Source organism: Ahaetulla prasina, chromosome 14, assembly GCF_028640845.1.
Source record: "Ahaetulla prasina isolate Xishuangbanna chromosome 14, ASM2864084v1, whole genome shotgun sequence".
In the NCBI taxonomy this organism is placed as follows: Eukaryota; Metazoa; Chordata; class Lepidosauria; order Squamata; family Colubridae; genus Ahaetulla; species Ahaetulla prasina.
In genome coordinates, this window is record NC_080552.1 from 23,424,586 (window position 1) to 23,452,292 (window position 27,707).

At 46.5% G+C, this 27,707-nt stretch overlaps 1 protein-coding gene across 1 annotated transcript in view; it reads left to right on the plus strand.

The window, feature by feature from the left end:
• The window catches only part of MYO15A (myosin XVA), a 60,809-nt gene that overhangs the window by 10,445 nt on the left and 22,657 nt on the right, over positions 1-27,707 (plus strand). The window contains exons 4-39 of the mRNA XM_058157778.1: positions 495-558; positions 979-1,088; positions 1,664-1,738; positions 2,561-2,651; positions 3,830-3,933; positions 5,167-5,233; positions 5,836-5,949; positions 6,428-6,589; positions 6,670-6,783; positions 7,439-7,497; positions 7,660-7,783; positions 8,296-8,391; positions 10,073-10,204; positions 10,458-10,583; positions 11,145-11,222; positions 11,497-11,651; positions 12,743-12,788; positions 13,611-13,735; positions 14,286-14,403; positions 14,870-15,045; positions 16,024-16,108; positions 16,710-16,763; positions 17,025-17,106; positions 17,865-17,995; positions 19,721-19,816; positions 19,928-20,163; positions 20,474-20,652; positions 21,574-21,646; positions 21,873-22,061; positions 22,947-23,059; positions 23,608-23,699; positions 24,350-24,452; positions 24,771-24,832; positions 25,790-25,871; positions 26,626-26,764; positions 27,370-27,478. Of these exons, the coding sequence (XP_058013761.1) occupies positions 495-558; positions 979-1,088; positions 1,664-1,738; positions 2,561-2,651; positions 3,830-3,933; positions 5,167-5,233; positions 5,836-5,949; positions 6,428-6,589; positions 6,670-6,783; positions 7,439-7,497; positions 7,660-7,783; positions 8,296-8,391; positions 10,073-10,204; positions 10,458-10,583; positions 11,145-11,222; positions 11,497-11,651; positions 12,743-12,788; positions 13,611-13,735; positions 14,286-14,403; positions 14,870-15,045; positions 16,024-16,108; positions 16,710-16,763; positions 17,025-17,106; positions 17,865-17,995; positions 19,721-19,816; positions 19,928-20,163; positions 20,474-20,652; positions 21,574-21,646; positions 21,873-22,061; positions 22,947-23,059; positions 23,608-23,699; positions 24,350-24,452; positions 24,771-24,832; positions 25,790-25,871; positions 26,626-26,764; positions 27,370-27,478 (3,961 nt within the window). The remainder of the gene's footprint in view (positions 1-494; positions 559-978; positions 1,089-1,663; positions 1,739-2,560; positions 2,652-3,829; positions 3,934-5,166; positions 5,234-5,835; positions 5,950-6,427; positions 6,590-6,669; positions 6,784-7,438; positions 7,498-7,659; positions 7,784-8,295; positions 8,392-10,072; positions 10,205-10,457; positions 10,584-11,144; positions 11,223-11,496; positions 11,652-12,742; positions 12,789-13,610; positions 13,736-14,285; positions 14,404-14,869; positions 15,046-16,023; positions 16,109-16,709; positions 16,764-17,024; positions 17,107-17,864; positions 17,996-19,720; positions 19,817-19,927; positions 20,164-20,473; positions 20,653-21,573; positions 21,647-21,872; positions 22,062-22,946; positions 23,060-23,607; positions 23,700-24,349; positions 24,453-24,770; positions 24,833-25,789; positions 25,872-26,625; positions 26,765-27,369; positions 27,479-27,707) is intronic.

The following is a 27,707-nucleotide window of genomic DNA, read 5'->3' on the forward strand; positions in this document are numbered from 1 at the left end:
GTCCACCTCCTAGAGATGAGCTGTCTTGCTCCAACCTGGCAACTTAAAGATGGGTGGACTTCAATGCCCACAATCCCCCAGCCAGCACATACACCGAGAGATACACCCACCCACCATGTATATCTTAAAGAAAGTTCTTTTTCCATTCAGCTCCTCTTGTAGTATTTTGGGGCGGGGCAAAATTAAACAAAAGATGTATGAAAAGAAGGGAAGACCACTTATGAGAGCATCTTCCACACGGAGCCAGTTTAGTTCTTCTTACTAATCTCTCTGCTGGTGTGTAGAGTGCAGCCTTTCTTTCATGCTTCACCTGAGCCAGGTGGGGCTTAGAGTCCTGCTACCTACAAGTTAACAGGGAGCAAAGCTTCCTTGCTCCTGTGTCTTTTCATCCTGTACCTTTAACAGATTTGCTCCATGGAACTCCTGATATCAATATTTACTTTCCCTTCTTAAGGTTGTGTTGTGTTCAGCCATGTTTGTTCTTTATGCCACAGAGACCTCCAAGAAAGCCTGGTCCTTCACAACATCCAAAGGAGGTTTGAGCGGGGGCTGATCTATGTAAGTGGGTTGTTGTCACTTTTGCTCTCTGGGCCTCAAAACCATTGAAAGGAAAACCCAGAGTGATGGGGAGGGTCTGGTTTCAAACCCAGTTAAGCCACAAGATCTCTTAGGAGGACCAGACTTGGTCTTCCTCACAGCCTCGTAGGGATGGTGACCAAGATGGAATGGAAGTAGAGAATTCGGCATGTGACTGGTAGCCTTCCCCAGCCTCCAGGACTGGCCCATGTTCTTCCTCAGCCTCATCGCTGTCCGACTCCGTTTCCAGCTCTGTAGGCTGCTGGCAGACCACAACAAAGTCATTTGGATTTACACAAAGTACTAAGTCCTCCAGAATTTTGTGTTTTTTGCTTTTCCTAACTTTTCTCTCCCCCCGCCTCTCTCTCACACATACATCACATTCCTCTTTCTCTCTGCCAGACCTATATAGGTAGCATCCTGGTGTCAGTGAATCCTTACAAAATGTTCAACATCTATGGAACGGACCACGTCCTGAAGTATGAAGGCAAAGCTTTGGGAGAGAACCCACCGTGAGTCTCTTACTGGCTGCAGGTTTGATCTGGAGGGTGTTTCACTCCATCCTGTAGAAATGGGGGCAGTTTCATTACCCTGAGCTCTTTTGACAGGAGATATTCTTAGTTCTGGTGGCCATGAGGATGTTCTCAGGTTCTTTTGTGGGTCGGGAAGGGCTGACCAGGTGCTTCCTGAAATCTCAGAGGTTTGATGAATAATGCTTCTGAGCCTTCTCACCCAGCAAGCTAGAGTCTTCCAGAAGATTTGCAACTACAGCTCATGTCATCCTGGTTCTCTGCTTTTTATGGATAGGGCTGGGAATCCAAAACAGCTAGAAAGCATAAATGAACAGCTTGTCTTCCCTCATATATATATTTTACTTTATTTGGCAGTGATTCTCTAAAATTGCAACTAGGTAGAACTACCAGTACTGGTGTTTCTATAAGTGGTTCCTTCCGTATGTTTCTAACTATTGCCACTAAGGCTTGGGGGAATGCTAGCTAGAAAGGCACCATTCTCAACTTGAGAGCAACCTGTCCCCTGTTTTTAAAGACAGCTTGAAACTTACTTACTGACTTCTTTTCTTCTGCAGACACCTTTTTGCAATCACTAATGTTGCCTACAGCAAGTTGAGAGATGCCAAACTCAACCAATGTATCATTATTAGGTGAGTTTGGGATGTTTTCTCTGACAATAGTCCTCAAAATACCTAAGAGAAGAAAGAGAACCCCTCCCCCACCATCTCTTATTTATTTGTTTGTTTGTTTGTTTGTTTTGTCACAACAATATATATAGGTATCATACAAAAAAGATTATATAGTATATAAACACATATATGAGTAAATATAAGGAGGTATAAGCATATATATATATATATAGGAAGAAGAAAAGAAAAACAATAGGACAGGAACGGTAGGCACGTTTGTGCGCTTATGCACGCCCCTTATGGTCCTCTTAGGAATGGGGTGAGGTCAATAGTAGAAAGTTTTTGGTTAAAGCTTTTAGGATTATGAGAAGAGACCACAGAGTCAGGTAAAGTATTCCAAGCACTGATGATTCTGTTACAGAAGTCATATTTTCTGCAATCTAGATTAAAGCGGTTGACATTAAGTTTAAATCTATTAGTTGCTCTAGTATTATTGCAATTAAAGCTGAAGTAGTCTTTAACAGGAAGGACATTACAATAGATGATTCTGTGAGTTAAACTTAGGTCTTGTCGAAGGCGACGGAGTTCCAAGTTTTCTAAGCCTAGGATTTCAAGTCTGGTGGGATAAGGTATTTTATTGTTTTCAGAGGAATGGAGAACTCTTCTTGTAAAATATTTCTGGACACGTTCAATTGTATTGATGTCAGAGATGTGGTGAGGGTTCCAAACAGGCGAGCTGTATTCTAGAATTGGTCTAGCAAATGTTTTATATGCTAGGTCCCTGTTGAGATGTTTCATTGGGCTTAAGAGTCCTTACATTCCTTCCATCTGGTTTTCTTCTAGTGGAGAAAGTGGATCAGGCAAAACCGAGGCCACCAAGCTGATTCTTCGTTATCTGGCAGCTATCAACCAGAAACACCTTGCGACTCAGCAGGTAAGAGGGAGGGGATGAGCAGAGGCCACGAGGCTCAGCCAAAGCCTTGGTGCTCACCTAAGGCAATGGATGGGCGGGTGGGTGGGTGGTTAAGGGGGGAACTGCCCTGAACCTTTGAAGACCTATCATTGCTTCCTACCTTCTGCTGCCCTGCTGTTCTTGATGCTTCCCTAGATAAAGGTATGGGGCATGCTGTACATCAGGTATAATTTTCTCCAGATTGGTTAATGCCGTGGTGCATGCATGAACTCAACTGTGTAGGAATTAGTTCGACTCATTTTCCCACCTGTCTTGGAAAATGAGGGTTTCCCTCTGAGCAATCAGTCCATCTCCGTTCCTTATCGGTTGACTTATTGAACCAGGATAGTAGTTTCCTCTACACTGAAGCGATGAAGACTCAGCTCCGACCTTTCCTACATGATTTGGACCCAGGTGACCGGTACGCCTGGCTACCTTTCTTATGGCTGACTTCAGTAAGGGATCTTGCCCCCCAAAATTCAGTCGTTGCTCAGAGGTACTGCAAATAAATATTCTGGTTTATTTACTTTCACATCAGCTGTTGCTCTACCATCTCTCTCTCTTAGCTCCCCCTGGTTTTTTTTATGGGAGGTTCATGGAACATTTGGTCCATTCTCCACACTGCCTTTCTCTCTGGTGCTTTGGCAGGCTGGATTTTGGCAATTAAATAAAAACCAGGCTAATGTAACAGCCAAGGCACATTGAGGTTTAGAGACCTCCCTTGCCTCTAATTGACCCTATTCTAGGTCCTTTCCATTTTATGGCTTCCAATGGGGATTTGTGACAATTGCTCCTTAATTGCCACTTGGCAAGGTTTGGTTTCTATGGGAGGAGAGGATGGAGTAATTTATTTCTCCTCATTAGGGATGTCTTCCTCTTTTTTTAAAACCACACAATTGGGCTCTTTTGCTACATAAAAATGAACCATCAAAAGCAACAGGAAGACTCGAATATTCAACTACAAACAGAAATGGGAAGGGCAAAGCAAACTGAAGGAGACATTTGATTTGATTTGATTTGATTTGATTTGATTTGATTTGATTTGATCCTGCATTCATCTCTGTGCCTCTGGGGCTGCAGGTTTCAAACATATTTGCCCCTTCCTTAGAGCTTTGATTTTTAAATATATGTTGCTCTTGTGTTTTACCCGCTTGAGTCAGATTCTCGAAGCGACCCCTCTTCTGGAATCGTTTGGAAATGCCAAGACTGTGAGGAATGACAACTCCAGCAGATTTGGAAAATTTGTGGAACTCTTTCTAGAGGAGTAAGTAAACCAAGGCCTGGGTCTTCCTACCATGTCCTCCCCTACTTTTATTTATTTTATTTATTTATTTTGCAAATCATATATAAGATAACAGGTAAAAGTATAAACATAATTTGGATACATGAAAAGAGTAAGTAAAAAAGGAATATTAGGACAGGGACGGTAGGTTCACAGGTGCACTTATGCACGCCCCTTACAGATCTCTTAGGAATGGGGAGAGGTCGACAGTAGACAGTTTAAGCTTAAAGTTTTGGGGGTTTGGGGAAGAAACCACAGAGTCAGGTAGTGCATTCCAGGCATTGACCACTCTGTTACTGAAGTCATATTTTCTGCAACGGAGTTTGGAGCGGTTTACCTTGAGTTTGTATCTATTGTGTGCTCATGTATCGTTGTGGTTGAAGCTGAAATAGTCATTGACAGGTAGGACATTGTGGTAGATAATTTTATGTACTATGCTTAGGTCAGACTGAAGTCGCCATAGTTCTAAGTTGTCTAAGCCCAAAATTTGGAGCCTGGTGGCAGAAGATATTTTATTGCAAGCAGAGGAGTGGAGGACTATTCTCGTAAAATATCTCTGGACTCTCTCAATTGTATTTATGTCTGATATGCAGTGCGGGTTCCAGACAGATGAGCTGTATTCAAGGATTGGTCTAGCAAATGTTTTGTATACTCTAGTTAGTAGTACAATTATACCAGAGAAGAAGCTACGCAAGATTAGGTTAACAACTCTTAGTGCCTTTTTGGCAATGTTGTTACAGTGGGCTCTGGCACTTAGATCTTTAGAAATGAGTACTCCAAGGTCCTTGACAGAGTGAGGGTCATCTATAAGGTCATGTCCATCTAATTTGTATTTTAGGTTTTGATTTTTATTTTATTTTTTGCCAATGTGCACGACAGAGCATTTGTTGGTTGAGAGTTGAAGTTGCCACTTGTTAGACCAATCTGACACATAGTCAAGGTCTTCTTGAAGGGTAGTTGCATTGTCTGTGGTGTTGAATAGTTTAACATCGTCAGCGAAGAGACCACAGTTGCTTTTAAGATGATCGCAAAAGTCATTTATGTAAAGTATGAAGAGTGTTGGACCTAAAACGCTGCCTTGGGGTACACCCCTTGCAGCCTCTTTGCTCCTTCCCATACAACCCTGCATGATAGAGATAATCCTCGACTTACAAACATTTGTAAGTGAACAATGGCACTGGAAAAAGTGACTAATGACCAGTTGTGTTTCTCCAGCAACGGATTGATCTGTGGTGCCATCACCTCCCAGTACCTTCTGGAGAAATCAAGAGTCATCTTTCAGGTGAGGTTTTCTTCTGTTCTTGGGTTGGCATAGCCATGGCAAGCAAGGGAGACTCTAGCAAAGCAGGGGAGAACTGCAAAACAAAGGATTGGCCCGTTTCCTTCTTCAGGATTGTAAAGGAAGCCTTTGGGAGAAAATAAAACAATTAGCATTTGCCGGGAGCTGGTTTGGAAAGAGCCCCTCTCCAGCTTGAATGTGTTACTAATAATGCATTGGATTAAGCTGGTTACTTTGATCCTTTAAAATTAACTAAATGGCACTGTTGGTTGCACGGATCTGTCCAAACTATGATGATTGTCTACAAAAGGAGGGAGAGATGGATTAGATTTGGACAGCAGTTGAACATTTATTAAAAAGTAGAAGTGGGTTTTTTCCTGGCAACAAGGAAAATCGAAAAGATCGTTCTAGCATCTCACCAAATGACTCTTTTTAGAACAGTTCTCCAAGAGGGCTTAGAAATATCAAGTCGTATGCAGTCCTGTGTATTTTTAATTCTTTCTTTGTTTCGTTGGTAGCCATTCTGGATTTTTGCTCATGGGGGTTAAAATGTCTTGGTGTCTCATTCATAAATATCCTTCAGTCTTGTCTGGCTCATTCCCTAGGCCAAAAATGAACGAAACTACCACATCTTTTACGAGATGCTAGCTGGTCTCCCCACGCAGCAAAAGCAGATGTTTTGTCTTCAAGGTGCAGAAACCTACTATTATCTCAACCAGGTATGGAGCTGAGTGAAAACTCCTCACAGTTATTCCTTCATGATGATGTCTTTGTCCTTTGAATTTCTGCTTCTTCAGATACTTAAAGGTCCTCAAAGTGGCTCAGATCAGGTTCTCAAAAAACTCAGATACCTTCTCAGCGATTTCTCATAAGATGCAAATGGGAAAGAAAAAGAGAAGGGTGAATACTTAAAATCCAAGAGAAAGGGGTGAACCTTGATCAAAGTGGGCCTTGATCTAGGTTGGACCTAAATGGTTAATCCTCATTTATTTGGGAAAAGTTGGTGTTGGTCACCTCCTGCCAATTGCTAGGAGAAGCCTAGCTGTGCTTCTTTGAAGCTCTTTGGTCTCAGGACATTTAAGGAGAAGAAGATGAGGTCTCCATTGGAAGAGAAGATGTTCCTTCTGGATTCTCCTGCCATTAAAGGCATTAGGACATGCCGTTGGGAGTCAGATGTTTTTCTGCTGTCCTTCCCAGGGAGGCAACTGCGAGATTCCTGGCAAAACAGACCTAGAAGACTTTCATCGGCTGCTCGACACCATGGAAGTCTTGAATTTCAGCCTCCAAGACCAGGACAGCATCTTCCGAATCCTGTCTTCCATACTTCACTTGGGGAACGTCTACTTTGAAAAGTATGAGGTAAGAGGCAGCACTGGAAGTCGGAGAGATGATTCCCTTTTCCAAGGGAAGATGTCTGAGCCTGATTTGGGTCCTTGCAGACTGACTGCCAGGAAGTGGCCTCTGTGCTGAGCGCCAAGGAGATCCGGGTCGTGGCTGAGCTGTTGCAGATCTCTCCTGAAGGCTTGCAAAAGTCGATCACCTACAAAGTGACGGTGAGGGAGCTAAAGACACACACACACACACACACACACACACACACACACACACAGAGGCAGATGCTGGCCTCAGTCTGCAACGCGATCCACACTGAGGCCATAACTCACAACATCTTGGATAGTTCTGGTGTTTCCCCCCACCCCACCCCCAAGTGTTGTCTGCAAGTGACCACACCTTCAGAGCCAAACAGAGCAAGTGGAGTCAGAACAGGAGCTTGGAACAAGCCTTGAGATGGTCCACAGCATTGGTGCCTCAACAGGGTGGACTGGAGTCTATTAAGAACATCAGGTCTTACCATCAGTGGATGGAGAAACTGCTCCTCATAAGCCCTGAGTTTGAGGCACACATTTTGAGCAAATGAGCAAGTTCGGAAGGTCCCATAATTAGCCAGGGGTCCTTTTCTGTCCACCCTAAAATCCTAGCTCCCGTCTCCAAGCTTGGTAACTAACAATCATGGGCCTCTTATGGTTATACTTAGATCTTCTGAACTAAATTCCCCCTCTTTGGACATGAAAACATCATATTACGCTATTCCACAATAAGGAGACTACAGAAGCCCCATCTAATGGTACCACTGTGAAAGTATTTTAGTGGGGCTGGCTCCAGGGAAGAGAAGGCAGCCATCTTGGTTCTTCCTTTGCTTTTGGATAGGAAACGCTGAGGGAGAAGATTTTCACACCACTCACTGTGGAAAGTGCCGTGGATGCCAGGTAGAGAGAGAACGGAGGAAGGGAAAAGGGGAGTATGAGGCCCATCTTGGTGCCCTGAGTTGGAGGCCACTGTGCTTAAAGCAGCATCCGTGGTCTGCCTGTGTCCTTCCAGGACTGATGTTCTACCGTATGGGTGGCCTTCCCTCGATTTTCTCTTTTCAGAGATGCCATTGCCAAGATCCTTTACTCTCTGCTTTTCAACTGGCTCATGGACAGGGTCAACAAGCAGATGAACCCCAAGCAAAACACCTTATCGATTGCCATCTTGGATATCTACGGCTTTGAGGTGAGGAAGAGAGAACTAAGCTAAAGATGCACCTTAGGATACTCTGTCATGCACGTTGAGGTAAGAGAGAGGAGGAGAACACAACCATGAGGTCCTCTTCCGATTTACAGAGGCCATAGTTCAAGCGTTAGGTGTCTTCTGCCACCGAGCCCTCAAAATGGAATTCTGGAAAATTCACGGATCATCATCTTGCCTTGCAATTTCTTTGCAACTTTGGGGCCTTTTCATAGGTCATTCCAGCTTATTAATGAAGGTTAACAATTCTGTTTAAGTACTAGTCTATTTTTGTTGGTGGTTCCTTGCAGCCAACATCTGATTAAGCACTTTGCTTGGTAGGTTACTTAGTTTATTCAATCTATGGCTGCAGAAGTATGGGTTCCTCAGGGTTTGTACAACTGATTAAAAAGCATGCAACCAAATTCTAAAAACAGTAAAAAAAAATAAATCAATCCACATTGGATGGTGGAACTTCTAAATTCCTTTTTCTCCTTCCCTCCCTGGTTTTTCCATAGGATCTTGGTTTCAACAGTTTTGAGCAGCTGTGTATTAATTATGCCAATGAATATCTCCAATATTTCTTTAACAAGATCGTCTTTAAGGAAGAACAGGTAAGACCAGGGGGAACCAAAGTCCTTGAGATCTTAAAGGCTGCTGGTTGAATCAGATCCACCACCCAGCTTTTCCTTTCCTGTGCAAAGGAAACTAAAATGCACCTGGCATTTTATTTGGTGGCTCTCTGCTTTGTGTTAGAAACCAGGTGACCTCCTTTGGAAATGTCCTACACAGCAGAGGGCAAATAGCAATACAGTTTTTATTATTATTATTATTATTATTATTATTATTTATTAAATTTTTATACCGCCCTTCTCCCGAAGGACTCAGGGCAGTGTACAGCCAAAGATAAAAAACACAAAAATGTACAATTAAAACGACAATTTAAAACCGAACATATTAGAAAAAATGGCCACATTTAAAAGTTTAAAATTTAAAATTATAAACCATATAATGATAAAACCCCAGTTAAAATTTAAAATATTAAAAATATTAAAAATATTATGCCAGTCCCGCTTGAATAAATAAATGCGTTTTCAGCTCACGGCGAAAGGTCCGAAGATCAGGCACTTGACGTAGTCCAGGAGGAAGTTCGTTCCAGAGCGTAGGAGCTCCCACAGAAAAGGCCCTTCCCCTGGGGGCCGCCAGCCGACATTGTTTGGTGGACGGCACCCTGAGAAGACCCTCTCTGTGAGAGCGTACGGGTCGGTGGGAGGCATGCGATAACAGCAGGTGGTCCCGTAAGTACCCGGGCCCTAAGCCATGGAGCGCTTTGAAGGTGGTGACCAAAATCTTAAAGCGCACCCGAAAGACCACAGGAAACCAGTGCAAGCCGCGCAGGATTGGTGTTACATGGAAGCAACGAGTTGCTCCCACTATTACCCGCGCAGCTGCATTCTGGACTAGCTGCAGCCTCCGGGTGCACTTCAAGGGCAGCCCCATGTAGAGAGCATTGCAATAATCCAAACGGGAAGTGACAAGAGCGTGAGTGACCGTGCATAAGGCATCCCGGTCAAGGAAGGGGCGCAACTGGCGGACCAAGCGTACTTGGTAAAAAGCCCTCCTGGAGACGGCCGCCAAATGATCATCAAACGACAGCCGCCCATCCAGGAGGACGCCCAAGTTGCGCACCCTGTCCATTGGGGCCAATAACTAAAATAGATAGATTAAAATAGATCTTCACCATTTGTGGTCAAGAGGAGAGTTGAAATCCAGCAGGTTCTGACAGGTTCTGGAGAACCGGTAGCGGAAATTTTGAGCAGTTCGGAGAACCTGCAAATACCGCTTCTGGCTGGCCCCAGAGTCGGGTGGGAATGGAGTTTTTGCAATATCCTTCCCCTGGAGTGGGGTGGGAATGGAGATTTTGTAGTATCCTTCTCCTGCCACACCCACCAAGCCACACTCACCAAGTGACACCATACCCACCAAGCCACGCCCACAGAACCGGTAGTTTAAAAAAAATTGGATTTCACCACTGGTCAAGAGGTAACTGAAGACTTTGAAGGCATGTTCATCCCCAAAGTTCTTAGAACTTCAGGAAAATCCTTCTATGGATTCTGCTTTGGAGGGTGAACCAGATTGGATCGGCTGGAGTTGCCTTCCGACAGAGACTGTTCCTTGGCCTTCTTTTTTCGTGAAGGTTGCTTAGCAAAATGGCAGCAGCTGTTTTTCCCCAATGGAGCATCTGCTGGCGTGCTTAAAGACAGCAGGAGATCACGGCTCTTGTGTTGTCCTCAGGAAGAATATATCCGTGAGCAGATTGAATGGAGAGAGATTGCTTTCACGGACAACCAACCCTGCATTGAGCTGATTTCCCAAAGGCCTCACGGCATTTTGAAGATCCTGAATGACCAAAGCAGTTTCCCTCAGGTGAATGTGGTCCCCCTTGGCTTGGGGCAAGGCGGAACTCAGGAATTAATTAAAAGATCATTACTTCCTACCTATGCCCAAGTTCAGAAGAAATCTGAAATCTCCTAAATAGTCTTTGCATCCCAAAACTTATTCATAAGTCCTGAGCAGGGGAGAGATCTTCTCCTTACATGGAGGGTGTTCCATCTGAGCTTGGAGACAAGCCAGTCTGAAAGTCTTGGGGTGACTTGTGACTATGCTTCCCTCTTCCTAGGCCACAGATCACACATTCCTTCAGAAATGCCACTATCATCACGGTTCCAACCCCCTCTATTCCAAGCCAAAAATGCCACTGCCGGAATTCTCTATCAAGCACTACGCAGGAAAAGTAACCTACCAGGTGAGGGGGGGGAAGAGGAGGAGGAGGAAGACTGGGGAGGGTCCTTGGTGCTCTCTGAGCTTGGTTGTCTTCTTTCAGATGTTTCATTACCCAACCAGGTAATATCATCAGTGTCAGAAGGGAATGGGGTTTGCAGAGAGGAGGAGGAGGAGGAGGAGGAGGAGGAAAGGAATGGTGATAAAGGAGAAGGAGAAAGAGAAGGAGAAGGAACATATCTGCACCATCAAGGGTCCAGGAAGGTTGGGGATCTTGATTTGTGGGATCTCAGCAACCAGTTTTGGTGCCATCAGCTGTTTCCATTACAAGCTAAGAGGCTGAGCATTCAACTTTCTTGGTGCCATCTGGGTTGAACTGTCATCCTGCACAATGTGTTCCATTATAGCGGCCTAAGGAAAATGGAGCTGGAAACCAACATTCCTGGACAGCATCAAAAGCTGAAAAATGAACCATGGTTTGTTCAACCTTCTCAAGCAGGATGCCACCTAGGGAACTGGACTTCAGCTCCAAGAATTCTTGATCGTGGCTCTGCTGCTTGCATTTTCTCATTCTGTTTTCTCCTAGGTGCATAAATTCTTGGATAAAAACTACGATCAAGTTCGCCAGGATGTCCTCGATCTTTTTGTCAACAGTAAAATCAAAGTAGGTGCTTAGACTGATCTCACAGCTGGCCCTGATTCTTTGCGCAAGTTTAAATGTTCACGCGAGAATTTTAGTTGTAATGTTTGGAAAAGGGATAAGTTGGCTGGGGAATTCTGGGAGTTGAAGTCCACCAGGCTTAAAGTTGCCAAGGTTGGAGACCCCTGATCTACACTGCATGGTGTCCCAAGCTTCTTGGAAGAGGCTGGGATCCTGGAGGGCACGAAGGACTAAAAAGGGGTGAAGCCATTTCTCGTCTGCTCTGCTCTTGGCTCAGATGGTGGCCAGCCTCTTCTTCAGCCATGCTCAGCTGGTGGCTCAACAGAGGACCGTGATGGGAAAAAGCAGCACCAGCAAACGGAAGTATAAGCCCCAAACGGTGGCTGCAAAGTTCCAGCAGTCGCTTCTGGACCTGGTGGAGAAGATGGAGAGGTATGTCAAACAGGACTCCAGTCTTAACGTCAATTAGTAGATGCCACGTGGACATGAGACCTTGCCTTCAGAAGTTTGGGGGGCTCCATCACTGGAGGTTTTTAACAAGAGGAGAGAGAGCCGCTTCTCCAGAATTGTATAGGGCCGTGATGGCGAACCTATGGCATGCGTGCCGGAAGTGGCACACAGAGCCATTTTTCTGGGCATGTGAGCTGTTGCCCAACTTATCTGCAGCTGTACACGAGCGAGTGTCCCAGCTGGTGTTTGGGCATCCCGTGTACATATGTGCAATTCAGGGGACCTAGCTGGTCTTTGGAGTTTTCCTGCGCATGTGCACGAGAGTACTGGTGTGCAGCGCGCATATGGTGTTCACATGTGCGCATTGCATGCGTGAAAACCACGCACATGTGCAGATGGTGTGATTATGTGCACAGTGCAAGGGAGAGGAGCCGTTGTTAGCGCGGATGGCACGCGTGTGCACGAAGCGCGCAAAGCCCGTACATGTTTGGCACTTGATGAGTAAAAGGTTTGTCACCACTGGTATAGGGTCTCCTGCTTGAGCGGTGGGTTGGATTAGAAGACCTCTAAGGTCCCTTCCAACTCTGTTATTCTGTGATGAAGCAGACCTGTCGTGGCCCTTGCCACTGCAGAGTCTAGCTGAGGACCTTCTGAGGACCAGAACCAAGGATCTGATCCAGGAGGAACCCATGTGGAAATCCCACTGCAAAGAACCAACCAATTTATTAACAGAAATTGATTCAAAGCCCAGAGAAGATAAAACTAAGAGGAGAGAGGCAACTGCTCCATTTAAACATTCGAAAAGCAAAAAGAGCAAAATTGTTCTCTGTGGTTGTAAAAGTAGGATCTAGATCTGGACATCTGGAACGGGCAGCTTTGACGTGAACCGTGGAAATATCCTAATGATGAGCTAACACGAAGCAATTTTAAATTTCCCTTGCTTTCCCAAATGAAAGCTTAGGTGCATTTCTTTTCTTCTTCTAGGGGTACCACTTTATCCACAAAGCAATTTTGCTAAGCCATTTCTCTCTCTCTCTCTCTCTCCCCTCCCCTCCCCTCCCCCCTTTCTCCAGATGTAATCCTTTCTTCGTTCGCTGCATCAAGCCCAACAGTAAGAAGGTAGGGCTGACTCCATGCTCCCTCCCTCTCTCTCTCTCCTGGTCCTATTTTTCCCAAATTAAGCAGTTCAGATCCCATTCGTGTGATGACAGAGTATGCGCCATGCTCCATCCTGCCCTCAATTGCATTTTAACTCAATTGTCCCTTTTGGATACACAGCAATAGGTAGATTATGACTTGTTGAACAATTGCCATGATTCACTTAATGATCAGAGTAAAAATGGTCCTCAAATTGGGCCCATGTGATGACTCGTTTAATGACCACATGGCTTAGTGCCCAAAGTTCCTGTCCCAATTGTAAGTTGAGAACTACTTGTAGGCTTGAGTGAGTACTGGGAAGCCAGGGATAGATAATGTCCATGATGACGTCACATGGATGATGCAACTTCAGTCATTGGTATGACTTTTGCCATGGCACCATAAGGTATCTGACGCCATCATGGCTTGTACCAGAGGCCTACACTAGCAAGCATTATGAAGTTGACTTAATGAAGTGGAAGATGGTTGGAACGGCTTTTCCCAACCTGGGTCCTTTCAGACGTCTTGAATGACAGTTCCCACCAAATCTGTGTCCCAGCAAGACAGATATCCAGGCTACTGAAGGTTGAGCATCTGCACTTGAATGCTGTAGAAGACTTAAGGTTAAAACTAACCATGGCTAGTTTTTTCATGAAACTAGCCTATTCACTTAGTGTAGGGCTCAAGTATATTGTTAATGCCCAGGAGTTTACTAGGTTGGAAAAATTGTTGTTGTTTTCATCCTGTCAGACACCCTTGTTTCTTCTTCCTCCTCCTCCTCCTCCTCTTCCATCTCACCTCCAGGAACCAGGACTGTTTGAGGCCGATACGGTCAGCAACCAGCTACGATCCTCTGGAATCCTGGAGACCATCCGAATCCGCAAGGAGGGCTTTCCTGTCCGGATCCCCTTCCAAATCTTCATTGACAGGTCCTTAGTCCAAAGCTATTCCAGCCTAAGGTCAGAGCTCCATGACCCCCGGATCCAAGGGTCAGAGCTGAGAAATCCACCTTCAGATCCTTAGGGGTCAGTGGCTCAGGTGTCAGGCCACCATTGCAGCATGGAAAAACACGTCCACCACGGGTGAAATGCTCCCGGTTCGGACTGGATCGGCCGATCTCGTAGCAATGGCAGCGGGTGGTTCGGAGAACTGTTAGCAAAAATCCCTGTCTCCCCTCCACCGCCCATGCCCAGCTGAGCCACGCGATCATCAGAGCCTTTTTTTTTTTTTTACTTTTAAAAGCATTTTTTCTACAACCTCTTCGGGGGGGGCCCCGCGCTGTTCTACTTACCACATGTCTCCATTCTGCATGCACTGCTCGCATGGACCTCGCATTTGGTGCGTGGTGCGCACTGCTCATGCATGCACAGCGCACGTGCGCAGCCAGCGAACCGGTAGTAAACTGGTTCAGATTTCACCACTGACGTCCACCCTATGATGCCTTAGCACTACATCCCAGTCCAATCTGTGTCTCCTCAGGTACCGCTGTCTTGTGGATATCCGTAGTGACATCATCCCGGATGGGTGGAATTCTGTGGGGGTGCTGAAGAAGCTATGTCCGGTCACCCCAGAGATGTACCGCATTGGCACAACCAAGGTAAAGCCACCACTGTTGATGATGATAGTTTAATTACAAGAAGTGACAGAACAGAAAATAGATGGACATTGCACCGGGGTGGGGGGGTGGGGGGAGGGCCCTGGTCTTTAGAGAAGGGCTTGGTGGATTCTTCTCAACAGATTCAGCTCACAGTGTCTAGATGGATTTGGACATCAAGAACTGCTCTTTAGGTTCTCCTATCCCAAGTCTTCTCCATCCCCAACTGCTCCATCTGGTCATGTACCCGTAGGAACAACTCAACATTATCTTATTTTGCTTGTCCTTCACCTTCCTACCTTTTCTTCCTTGTGCATCCCGTCCCTTAGCTCTCATTGCCAAATGCCAACGATTCCAAGGGCCTGGGCAAAAAAGTCATAATATCGGTGCCATCCACCAATGAAGATGATGGACCCGTGGCCCCTTGGGCTTCTGCTTCTCCTCACCCATCTTCCTCTTCCTCCTCTAGCTCTTCATGAAGGAAAGCATCTACCAGCAATTGGAGGCCAAGCGGGAACAGATTGTCCACATGGCAGTGGTGACCCTCCAACGTTACGTCCGTGGCTTCTTGATAAAGAAACGCTTTTATGCCTTACGCTGCAAGATTATCCTCTTTCAAGCCCGGGCACGGGGTTACCTTGTCAGGTGCTGAGTTTGACTGTCCTTGAGAGCCTTGGGGGTGGAGGGGCTTGAAAAAGAGCCTCTGTCGTGTGTGGACCAACCTGTCATCACTCAAAGGCTAACCCCTTTTCAGACTTCAAATTCTGAAGTCTAATTTTCTGCCCAGTCAACCAAATATTCTCTGAAAAACAGTTATAGTCATGGGGGCACAGTGGTTAGAGTGCAATATTTCAGGCTGACTATGCCCACTGCCAGGAGTTCGATCCTGACCAGCTCAAGGTCGACTCAGCCTTCCATCCTTCCGAGGTGGGTAAAATGAGGACCCAGATTGTTGGGGGCAAGAGGCTGACTTTGTAAACCGCTTAGACAGGGCTGTAAAGCACTATGAAGCGGTATATAAGTCTAAGTGCTATTGCTATTGCTATAGGTTCTTCTAAGTCCCTCCCACCTTTCCACTCAGCCCCACCCCACCCCAGATAATAGCTTAGGGATCTCAGAAAACGCTAAGAAGCTGTCCAAATGCATTTTCAACTGAATTCTGAAAAGATTCAACCACTCTCACTGATCACTTAAAGGAGAATAATGCCCTTTCCATCCCCTCATTTTAGCATCTTAACAACCTTGTGAAGTGGGTTCCTCTGAGCGTGAGGGACAGGTTTAAGGCCCACTCAGGTGGACTTTCTTAACAGTAGAATTTTGAGGACTTCCCCAACTTGGTGTTCTCCAGACATGCTGGAGAGCCTCTTCCACAATTGTCAGCCAAGATCCCTGGATGGATTGAGATGATGAATCTCCAACACCTCTGCAAGAGGTCACGTTGGTGAATGTCCCTCCAAGTGGTCCACCTTCTCCCTCTGATGTAGATGCCTTTGCCATCCTTGGTCTGGCCTGTCTGTCCATTATTGTGTTTTGATTTGATTTTTTACCCTGGGTAGGAGAAAATGTTGTTGAGACTTGGGGTGATCTTTCCATCCTCCATCCCGGGGGTTTCCCGTCCTGCAGGCAAAAATGTGGGAGGCTGCGTCAGACGCTCATCAAATTCAGATGCCTGGTACGCATCTATATGAACCGCAGGAGGTACCTCAAGGTGAGTGTCTGGGGTGGGGGTCTGATTGCAAACTGGGGATACAAGAAGAGGATTGGGGAGAGAGAGACCTTATCATAAATTGCCTTGATCACTCGGTGTCGACTCTGGGCCGCGGTGTGGCTCAGGCTGTAAGAAGCCTGTTATTAAACACAGCTGCTTGCAATTACTGCAGGCTCGAGTCCCACCAGGCCCAAAGTTGACTCAGCCTTCCATCCTTTATAAGGTAGGTAAAATGAGGACCCATATTGTTGGGGGGGGCAATAAGTTGACTTTGTATATAAATATACAAATAGGATGAAACTATTGCCTTACACAATGTAAGCCGCCCTGAGTCTTCGGAGAAGGGCGGGATATAAATGTAAATAAAATAAAATAAAATAAATGGTGGATGACAATTCCCACATTCTGTGAACATGGAGAAGGCCCCAATTCCTGGGCAAAAGGCCCCAAGGATTCCCACATTCTTGGGGTCCTTTCCAAGGACAGTACTTACTCCCTCCCTGCACTTAGGTGCTCTGGAATCATTGGATTGCCTTCTAATAGAATTCTATGAAGGGGGTGGAATGCTGATGTGACCTTGGAAATCTCACTTTGATTTCAGAGGAAGGATGAGGAGCGTCGAATTGCAGAACAGGAGAAGAAAAAGGCAGAGCAGGTAATTCTCTGGTGTTTTGAGGTATACTGGGGGCACAGGGGTCAGTTGGAAGCCATTCCTGAGTACGCACTCTCTCCCAAGGCAAATCCACTGGGTCTTAAATACTTTTGAGGAGAACTAGGGCTTACTATGAAACTTGAAGTAACTTGAAACTTACTTTGATAACTTGTGTATGCAACTGGAGCAGTCTTGCTGAATGCTCTCGGAGGGAGACAGTCCCTGGGATCATTAGAGGTGACCCATTCCTCTGGCTTCCACTAGGAACTGAGTCAGCGAGAAGTGATGAAAGTCGCAGACTTGGAAATCCCAGCTGATCTGGTTGGACTCTTAAACACAGTGGCTGGTAGGTCACGATCCACTACGAACCAGGGGAACGTCAAGGGGATGGCCAGATGAACTTCTCCAAGGGTTTTAGAAGGTGGATCTTTGTGGTTCCACTAGGATAACGCTTCCAGGAAGGAGGTTAATTCCTCCTCTGTACCACCAATCAGAGGTGGGTTTCAGCAGGTTCTGACCAGTTCTGGAGAACCGATAGCGGAAATTTTGAGTAGTTGGGAGAACCGGTAGTAAAAATTCTGACTGGCCCCGCCCTCATCTATTCTCTGCCTCCCGAGTCCCAGCTGATCGGGAGGAAATGGGGATTTCGCAGTAACCTTCCCCTGCCACGCCCACCAAGCCACATCCACAGAACCGGTAGTAAAAAAAATGGAAACCCACTACTGCCACCAGTGGCAAGCTGAGTGGACCGCAACATCTTGGCTGTCAGAAGGCCCCAGACCCTGAATTGTTTGCCTATAGCTGCCACCTTTAGCTGTAGCCTTGGAGCCCTATTGGTCTATCCTTGCCAACGGAACTCTGCACAGGTACATTATAAGCACCATTTTAAAAAAACAAAAAAAGAAAGAAAGTACTTGGATGGATCTTCCACTTGCATTCTGGGTCCCAGAAAAGAGGGGCTACATCTGGCATTAGAGAGAACTTGTTGTCCAGTTGACATGGTCCAGCCAATGTTTTCTGGCATTCTCATGAGTGAACTTAAGGGGTTAGGATGGGGGAGCCCCTCCTTTGCCTTCTGCACTGGCTGCTTCCTGTTCCTCGTAGTTCACAAGCAAGTGAATGAGGACTGTGTCATGCCTGTCTCTCCACCCAAGATGAAGGCCGACTCCCAGCTCACCCTGCCTCTTGACATCAACAATTACCCCATGGCCAAGTATGTGCAGCTCCACTTCAAGGTAAGGGTGACGACGCTGGGCTTAATGGTGTAAAGTGTTCTTCACTCACACCACGGTTGGGAGGTAGACCAAAAGCTAGTATTTGTGGCCGAGTTTACATGCTGTATTTAGTCCTGGGTTGGGCTTAAAACATGGCTTGTTTAGGGAGCTGCTATGGCTGGCTTTGCACGTATCCCATAGGAAATCAAGAGTTGATTTGACTCAAACAACACATTAAGACCCCTGCATTAGATTACAAGCTACCATAAGTAGATTCATGCTTCCTTATGTAACTCCCTTTATTTAACAAATGGAATCATGTCTCACTCTCAAGAACTCTTGATTGATTGATTGATTATATTCCCTAAGTCAGTGTCTGTCAATTCTTACTGACCACATACCGGCCTTCTTCAAGATAATCTGCCCCAACCTGGTCCTTCAGGTCTTCCAACAATGCCCTTATCACCATTCTAACTAAACTCATCTTGCTCCTGGTTGCCTTCTTCTCTTCCCTTCCACCTTTCCCAGAGTTATGTCATCTAGAGAGAGCTGGGTATTGACATAATGCAGGGAAGTCAAACTCTGGTGGGCTGGATCTGGCCCATGGAGTGCTTAGATCTGGCCCTTGGGGCTGCCCTGGAAACAGTGAAGGACCAGCCCGTGGTGCCTGTGCCAATAAAAATGGAGTTGAGGTGGGCCACCTGAGCTTCATTTTTGCTGGCAGAGGGTTGCAGGAGACCGTTGCAGCTGGAAACGGAGCTCAGGAGCCCGTTTTCACTGGCAGAGTGCTCGGGTGCCCATCGGCACCCCCAACAAGAGTGACGTTGAGCTGGCCACACCCACCCTGGCCACACCCCCAAGGTCAAACACAACCCTGGTGCGGCCCTCAATGAAATTGAGTTTGACACCCCTGACATAATGTGTCCAAAATATCAACGACCTTTGTGATCAAATTATAAGCAGCTGTGTCCTCTTTCCAATGATATTAAACTATTCAACACCACAGACAACTTTGCTATCCTTCAAAATGACCTTGACTATGTATCTGAATGGTCTAACAATTGGCAACTCCAAATCGCTGCTAACAAATGTTCAGTCCTGCACATTGGCAATAGAAATAAGAACTTCAAATATTTGCTGGCTGGTAATGATCTAAAAGTTGACCCACACTCTGTCAAGGATCTAGGAGTACTCATTTCTAAAGATCTAAGTCCCAGAGCTCACTATAACATCATTGCAAAAAAGGCTTTAAGAGTTGTAAATCTTATTTTACAAAGTTTTCTCTCTGGTAACGCTATATTCCAAACTAGGGCATATAAAACCTTTGCCAGATCTGTACTTGATTACTGTTCACCTGCCTGGAACCCTCACTGTATTTCAGACCTCATTACATTAGAGAGGGTCCAGAGATATTTTACTAGGAGAGTTCTCAAATCTTCTGCTTGAAATAAAATTCCCTATACCACAGGCTTGAAATCTTAGATCTAGAAAGCCACAAACTACATCGTCTACGTTTCGACCTATGCTTAGTTCATAAGATTATTTACCAAAATGTTCTACCTGTAAATGACTACTTTAATTTCAACCATAATAATACAAGGGCCATCAATAGATTTAAACTCAATGTAATTCACTCTAATTTTAATTGTAGGAAATATGACTTTTGCAATAGAGTAATAAATGTCTGGAACACTCCACCTGATCCTGTTGTTGGTCTCTCTAATCCCCATACATATCATCCCACAGGAGCCACTTTGGGGGATGCTCACGAGGACTCTATCCTCCCCCCTGACTCAGTTAGATGAGAGCCTGGCCCCTGAAGCTCTTAACCTCTTCAAGCTGGTAGGTGAAGGTGAACTGCTTCCTGCTGCTTGGTCAAATGATGGCCATCAAAAGAGCGTTAGTGGTAGGGTGGGTTTTTGGGGGTCACTTTCTGGATTTTCTCTGTGGCAGATCCTCCGGTTTATGGGTGACACCCAGCTCAATGGCCTCCAGGAGAACCTGTTTGGGAACTACATTGTACAGAAGGGGCTCTCTATGCCAAGTCTGCAAGATGAGATCCTGGCCCAGATTGCCAACCAAGTATGGCGGAACACCAATGTCCACAATGAAGAACGGGGTTGGCTGCTGTTGGCCTCCTGCGTCAGCGCTTTCGTGCCTTCCCGCCAGCTGGACAAGTACCTGCTGAAGTGAGTGGGGGCAGGTCTACCTCCAAGGGAGATCCAAAGAAGGTGGCCCCATTAGCTGGTGACGATGGTCACCCTAGAAGATTTCTGAAGCACGGGGTGATGGTGGCCCTCCTCTTCATCTTCTTCCCAAAGCCACATGAGGAATTTAAAAAGAGGCTCTGCTGATTGATCTGAAGTTCATGGCCAGGAGAGAGAGGAGCACAGCTCAGTTGAGCCTCACTCATCTATTCTGAGCATGAATGCTAAGTGTGTACCATGGCTGGCATCTTCTACTCACTGTCTCCCTCTGCACTTCTCCCCACCCACTCAGGTTTGTTTCCGACTATGCCTTTGACGGCTATAAACCTGTGTGCCAACACAAGCTCGTGCAAGCCATGGCAAGAGCTCAGGATGGTGGGGAGGCCGCCCGAGCGTATCCACCCACCCTGCTGGAGTGGACAGCCAGCCGGGACCGAGTGAACATGGCCCTTGATGTGTACTGCTTCAATGGTGAGTTAAGGGAAACAGCAGGACGGGTTGGGAATCGATAGGCAGATGAGAGGCCTCCTTCTCTAGAACCTGGGAGCTTGCTTAAGAAACACCCATTGCAGGAAGAAGGAAGGCCCAAAGCTGAATGGCTAAGGAAGTAGGTCTCTACTTGCAGGAAACTGCATTCAGATCTGTAAGTGTGTGTTGAAATGATCTTGGCAAAAAGATATCGGCCAGGGCCGTGGTGGCGAACCTATGGCTCATGTGCCACAGGTGGCACGCGGAGCCATATCTGTGGGCACGCGAGCGTTGCCCTAGCTCAGCTCCAGCACGCATGTGAACCGGTAGTAAAGGTAAGTAGAACCCACCCTTCAGTCCCACCAGAAGTCGGGAAACGGGACATTTCCGGCCTCTGGAGGGCCTCTGGGAGGGTGAGGAAGGCCATTTTAGCCCTCCCCAGGCTCCAAGAAAGCCTCTGGAGCCTGGGGAGGGCAAAAAATGGGCCCACCGGGCCCACCGGGCCATCACGTGCCAAAAGCAGGGGGAGTGCAAGGGGGTCATGTGCACATGCATGGGGGGGCGCACTGAATTATGGGTGTGGGCACATGCACATACGACCCCCCTGCACTCCCCCCGCTGTTGGCATGCGAGGGCAAAAAGGTTAGCCATCACTGGCCTAGGGAATGATCAGATTATAGGGGACATAACCCACAGCTGCATAACGGGCAGGGAAAGAAAGGATTTCTCTAACTTCTCAGGCTATAAAAGAGACCGTGGGAGATTTGTACTTTCAGACTTGAAAGATTCTGTCAATGTAGACTTCCAAGAAAGGAGAATTAGCTTGTCTGGGTTTCCTGTTTGTTCTGCATGGAAAGACTGACAAAATAAGGCAGCAGGAGGGACATCTATCAGAGTAAATGATTTGCGGTTTTGTTTCAACAGGAGATCATTATTCTTGCCCTGTCCATTCCTGGACCACAGGGGAAGGCCTTGCAGAAAGTTTGTTGAGATACAGGTAGAAGAGATGGGGTGTGAGGGATGTGGGTAATGGGACGGAGGAAGAGGGGATGGGCTACCTTCCAGTCGCCCTTTCCAGCTGTCCGACTCCTGGAAATCAGAGGCTCCTTGGAGGATCTTGTCTCATCCACCTCCAGCCCAAACAGAGAGTCCAGCTGCCCGATGTGGGTCTCCCCTCCTCGCAGGAGAACCTAGAGTGGCTAAGCCCCGATGTTTCTTCACAGGGGGCTTACAGATGGATGCCGAGGCTGGTCTGTCACCATGAAGGATGGTACCCAGTGGGCCGAGCTGGCTGGCCACGACTATGTCTTGGATCTGATTTCTGACCTGGAACTGATCCGTGGTTTCCCCAAGCAGAAATCCTACTTCATCCTGGCCTCTGAAGACCCAGAGAAATACACTGGTGGAAAATTGTAGGTGCCATCATGGCTCTTAGTATTTTTGGTTTGGAACTCTCATTGGTTAAGGTTAGGGTTATGGGGAAGGAATTACAAATTAACAATGTCCACGGCATATAAAGAAAATCAATATAAAATGTTTTATAGATGGTATATGCCCACTGAGAAACTGGCAAAAATGTTTAAAGATAAATCAGCTAAATGTTGGAAATGTCACCAGTTACCAGGATCTTATTATCATATGTGGTGCACATGCCCAGAAGCTAAAAAGTATTGGAATAAAATTAAGGCATGGTTAGAAGAAATGACATAACAACATACTGATTTAAAACCAGAGCTGTTCCTATTGGGTGTCCTCCCAGAGAAAATTAGTAAAGAAAATATCTATTTGATTGTACATGTAATAACAGCAGCAAGGATTGTTTTTGCGCAAAATTGGAAAGCAGAGAAAATACTTCTGGAAGGGAAAGTTATTAAAAAAAATTAGACTGTGCAGAAATGAACAGATTAGCTTTGATGATTAAAGTAAAAGAGGATTCAGAATACTTTAAGATACAGGATCAATTTTACCATTGGTTAGAAAAAAGATATAGATAAGCATCTAATAGTTGTGTAAGAAAATGATATAATTAGAATATTGTTCTTGTGGAAAAATTGTAACAGATTAAATGTAAATGAAGATAGAAGAAACAACAAAAAGATGAAGTCAAGGAAAAAACACTGAGATGTCACATGGAAAAAATGACTGATGTATTAAATGTTTATGGTCTTGATCCTGAATGGGACAGAATTATTTCTTTCCTAGACTGTGAAAGAGGACTAGATATCCTGGATGTAGACCACTTCTGGACTGTCTGGATGTCAAGGTTGACTTTGGCCTTTCCTCCTTCTGCTTCTTAGAGTTTTCCAACATGGTTTGGATTCAGATGGGAGAGTTCCTCCTCCGCCACTGATAAAGGCCCCCACCATGGCCTCTGCCCACCTGCCAGACTCCGAGGGATATTGCAGCCACGGTGAGAGATTGGGATGCTGCTTATGGTTTATGTCAGAGCATGGGATCAATCTTTGCAAGATCTGGGGTAGTCCTGTAGCTGGAGCCGCACAGATCTGAAGACCAGTGTGTCTATTAAACTGTGCTAGAGTAATGTTTTTCAACCTTGGCCCTTTAAGATGGTGGACTTCAATGCCCAGAATTCCCCAGCCAGCAGTGCTACCTAGGGAATTCTGGAAGCCCACCCATCTTAAAGAGGTAAGGTTGGAAAACATTGGATTAGAGGATGCATTTTTCTCACTAAACGGTTGAAAGAAAAAAGTCTGCAAGAAAAAGACCAAGTTCAGAGAACACCAAGGATCCCACGTTTCTCACTGCCCCATTGGCTGCATTCACACAAAACAATTGAGAACTGTTTTATGCCACGTATCACCCATTAGGCTACTGACACGGGAAATGTGTGTTCTGAAAAATGCTTCTCTACCAGCAATCCGAACGGCACAGATGCCATTTTCTCTTTGCAATTGATCTTATTTCTATTTCTTTTTTCTTTTTCTAAACTGGAAACAGATTCAGACACCTGCAGTGAACCCCGGAGCCAAAAAGGACTGGATCATTATCTGGATAGCCTCTTTGATCCTGTGCTATCCTATGGGAAAGGGGTAAGACAAGCATGGTGGCAAACCTATGGCACCTGTGCCCAAAGTGACACCTGGAGCCATGTCGCCTGGCATGCGTGGCGTCGCCTGTTCCTCTTTTGGGTTTCTAGCGCCCGTGAGCACATGATGATCCGCTGGCCTTTTTGCATGCAGCAGTGCCGGAAACTAAAAGATCTTCCAGCTGGTCTTCTGTTTTCCTGCATGAGCATGGGCGCCAGCCAGCTGATCATCACGTGCACATGCGCACCAGAAACCCAGAAGAGCAGCTGGCTAAAACCAAAAGTTCAATAGCTGAAACCGGAAGTTCATTTTTGGGTGCCTGCATGCGCCCTGGGCAGTTCCTCTTCCCAGTTGCGGCCCAGACATGCACGTGTGCACTCGGTGCCGAAAAGGTTCGTCATCACTGCCCTAGATTCAGAAAAAGGCCACCTTAAAGTATCTTACATCTTATTTCTCATAGAAATCTGTTTTTCCAAGAGCTGGGAAAATCCAGATGTTCATTGCCAACATATTGAAGGGAGATCAGAGAGGTTAAGAACATATGAAGGAGCTCAGCTCAAAGCATTTTTTCGCCCCGTGTGAGCTCAGGCCTTGGGGGGTCCTGAAGGGGAAAATGGATCTTTCAAGATGCTTTGGTTTCTACCCCCCCTCAGGAACTAGAGAAGCCAGCGGCCATCTCGCGAAGGATGAAAGGTGGTGGTCGTGTTGGGCAAGGCAACAGCGACAATGTGACTGCCGTGGTCCCTCAGACTTCTGGTGAGCAACAAGCTACGTCGCCTTAGTCTACATATTTGTTGGGGGATGAAAAGTTTTCCCCGCCATCTCTTAGAGTCTGCACAGCAGATCCAAATTATATTATTAGACTAGAAATGGTTTGTGGAAAGACGGACAATGACGAAGAAGAAAATTCCAGAGACCAGGGGCCACCTAAGCTGGATCTTATTATGGTTGGTGGTGCTGCTCGGGACAAAATCCATGAATTTCTGAATGCCAGGAAGGTGTTCTCTGTTTTTGCAAGCATTCTAGTATTCTTTGGCAAACTCAAAAGGCTGTTTTCATCTTCCCTCTCCACAGGAAAGGAGGAGGAGGCTGTGTTGACACAGCTGGCTTACGACAAACACCAAGAGTCAGCTCTGGTTAGTAAAGGCAGGAACTGTCCAGTAGAACTAGAGATACTTTAGAGAAGTGCTGTTTAGAGGGACATGTGAATTTCTGAAAATAAATCTATGGAGAGTCTCAATCATCCAGGTCACAGTTGCTCCAACGGTGCTTTTCCAAAAGACAGCTGGACTTCCTTGGTTTTTCTCCTTGAAAATGTTTTGCTTCTCATCCGAGAAACTTCTTCAGTTCATGACTTCTTGGATGAGAAGCAAAACGTTTTAAAGGGTGTGTGCGGAGAAAGTCCAGTTGACTTTTGGAAAAAGCAATTTTGGGACTTCAGAAAAGAAGCTTACAGTATCCTGTAAAGATTTTATTCTCTCTGGCTTTCCGTGTGAGACACCGTTTCACAGGTGTATAAGGAGGGGAAGGAAGCCCAGCCAGACTTGCTAACCCTCAAACAACTTTGAGGGTTATTTCATTGCCAATTTGGCCATGGGTGAGGAAGCCAGGAGCTGCTTTGGGGTGGTATCTGGGCACTTGCCAAGGCTGCATCCTCAAGCCGATCCCGTCCCCTTTTCCGATGCCTTTATACCCTTCTCAGCTGACCTGAGGCTGGCAGACACTGGATACTCACCTCCCAAGCAGCCTCTGTATCCATTTCACTTGCAGGCTGGCATCGGCAAGTGCCATAGCCCTGGGCCTTTTCTTGCTGCGTGGAATTGGAAGCCCGGGCAAGGACGGGCTTTCCATCCCCTGCCCTGCCCTGGAGTGATGTCCCAGGTCTGGGGGACGGTGGGTGGGTGGGAAATAGCCTGGCAGAGGGGTCTTCTTTGGCTCCCCCAGACTACTCAGAGGAGTAGACAGGATTTTGGGGACGGGTCCTAGATTGGAGAAGACAGGCCAAGATCCCTGCAACGGGACCACAAAACTGGGAGAAACATGATTCCCAGTTTGCTAATGGATTTCTCCTCCCCCACCCCTCCTTTTGGCAGAGGAAAGCTGGGAAAAGGCTGATGGACAGAACTGTGTCGCCTTCAGGTATTGCATGGAGGACAACCAACCTTCAGAATCCAGGTAAGGAAGCATCGGAGAATCTGCCGGTTGCAGAATAAACGGCGCAGAAGAAAAGTGTGGTTTAAATTCTTATCTCCTCTTTGCTTAGGGGCTTATAACATTTATGTGGATTTCGTCTTTTGATAGCTGCAGTTTTTATATTTCTTGTTTTATTCAATTGTTGTACGCTGCCCAGTGTCGCTTTTTGTGAGGCGGGGGGGCTATACATATTAGACAGACACATGGATAGATATTGAGTGCTTCATTTGAAAGTTAACACTCATCAGTGCCAGGGACAGAAACCTGTTTAACTGCACACAGAGGTTGTACAGAGAGCTTCGAAGGGGTTGAGAAGTTGTGGTCCAACTTCTGTGAGATGTAAGAAGACCTTTTGCATCAGCCCTGAAAGAGTCAACCTGTTTGGCTACGGCATTTTAGCAATAGCAATAGCGCTTAGATTTCTTGACTAGATTTATAGCAATATCGCTTATATTTACAGCACTCTCTGGGCATGTACAAAGTCAGCCTCTTGCCCCCAACAATCTGGGTTCTCATTTTACTGACTTTGGAAGGATGAGTCAACCTTGAGCTGGTCAGGATCAAACCCCTGGCAATCAGCAGAACTAGCCTGCAACACTACCTTCTAACCACTGCGCCACCAGGGTTCTTTGATGGCATCTAGCCATCGTGGTTTGTTAGCCTGGGTTGGAGGATTAAAGCTTTCCTTGTTCCAAGAATCCATTTACTCTGGTTTCCATCCCTCCTTCCTGAGCAGAGTCTGGCTCCACGTCTCAGGCCGGTGGGCTTGTCCGCCACTCCAAGCTGAATTCGGAACACAACCCCGAACCTACGCAGAACATCCGCAACATCATCAAGCAATGCCAGCAACCTTTGCGAGTTTCAGATCCGGTCAGGTCAGATTGGGTCCTCCAGCAGCCTTTCCTTTCTTCCCCCCCGCCCCCAAAAATATTTATTGGAAAAAAAGGGGGGATTATGCTCCCTCTTGATAATGCAAAGCTTCTACGTATCTGTAAACGTCAGGGGCAAGGGCAGTGATGGCTAACCGTTTTGCCATCGCGTGCCAAAAGTGGGGGGAGTCGCGCATGTGCATGCCCACATCCATAATTCTATGCGCCTCACATGGCCCCTCCACATTCCCCCCGCTTTTGGCACGCAATGGCACGGTGGGCCCAGTAGGCCTGTTTTTTGCTCCCCCCAGGCTCCAGAGCCTTTCTAGGAGCCTGGGGAGAGCAGCCTTCCCCAACCCCCTCCGGAAGCCAGAAATTGCCCGTTTCCTGACTTCCAGTGGGACTGGAAGGTCTGCTTTTGAGCTCGCGTGCCCACCAATATGGCTTCACCTGCCACCTGTGGCACACATGCCATAGGTCTACCATCACGGGGCTAGGGGATGCTCCCATATCATCAGTTCTTTTGGGGGGGGGGCTTTATTTGGAAAGGACACGACTGTTTTTGATCGACTGGATTTGGAAACTTCCATCTGCCCTGCCTGTCTTTTCAGAAAGGAAGTGGGGAAGGCCTTTGTGAAGAAAATGGATCCCCACGAAGAAGCCTTGATGATCCTGAAGAGACAGATGGCACCCACAGGAGGACCTGTGAAGCCCCTTCGGGTAGGGCCAAATGGCTGGCCCAGCAACCCCTCCCCCCAGCAGTACTGGCTTTCTCATGCCTGGCTCCATGGGTCTGCTGCTGGTAGGGAAGTTGAGACCCTCACGCCAGCAAAAGCCGTATCAGAAAGCAGAAATAAATGCAGAGAACTTTAAGAAGAGATCTGCCAAAAGTCTGTTAACCACAAAATGTGGAGCTGATAGCTGGTCTCTGAGCCTCCTGCTAGTCCTT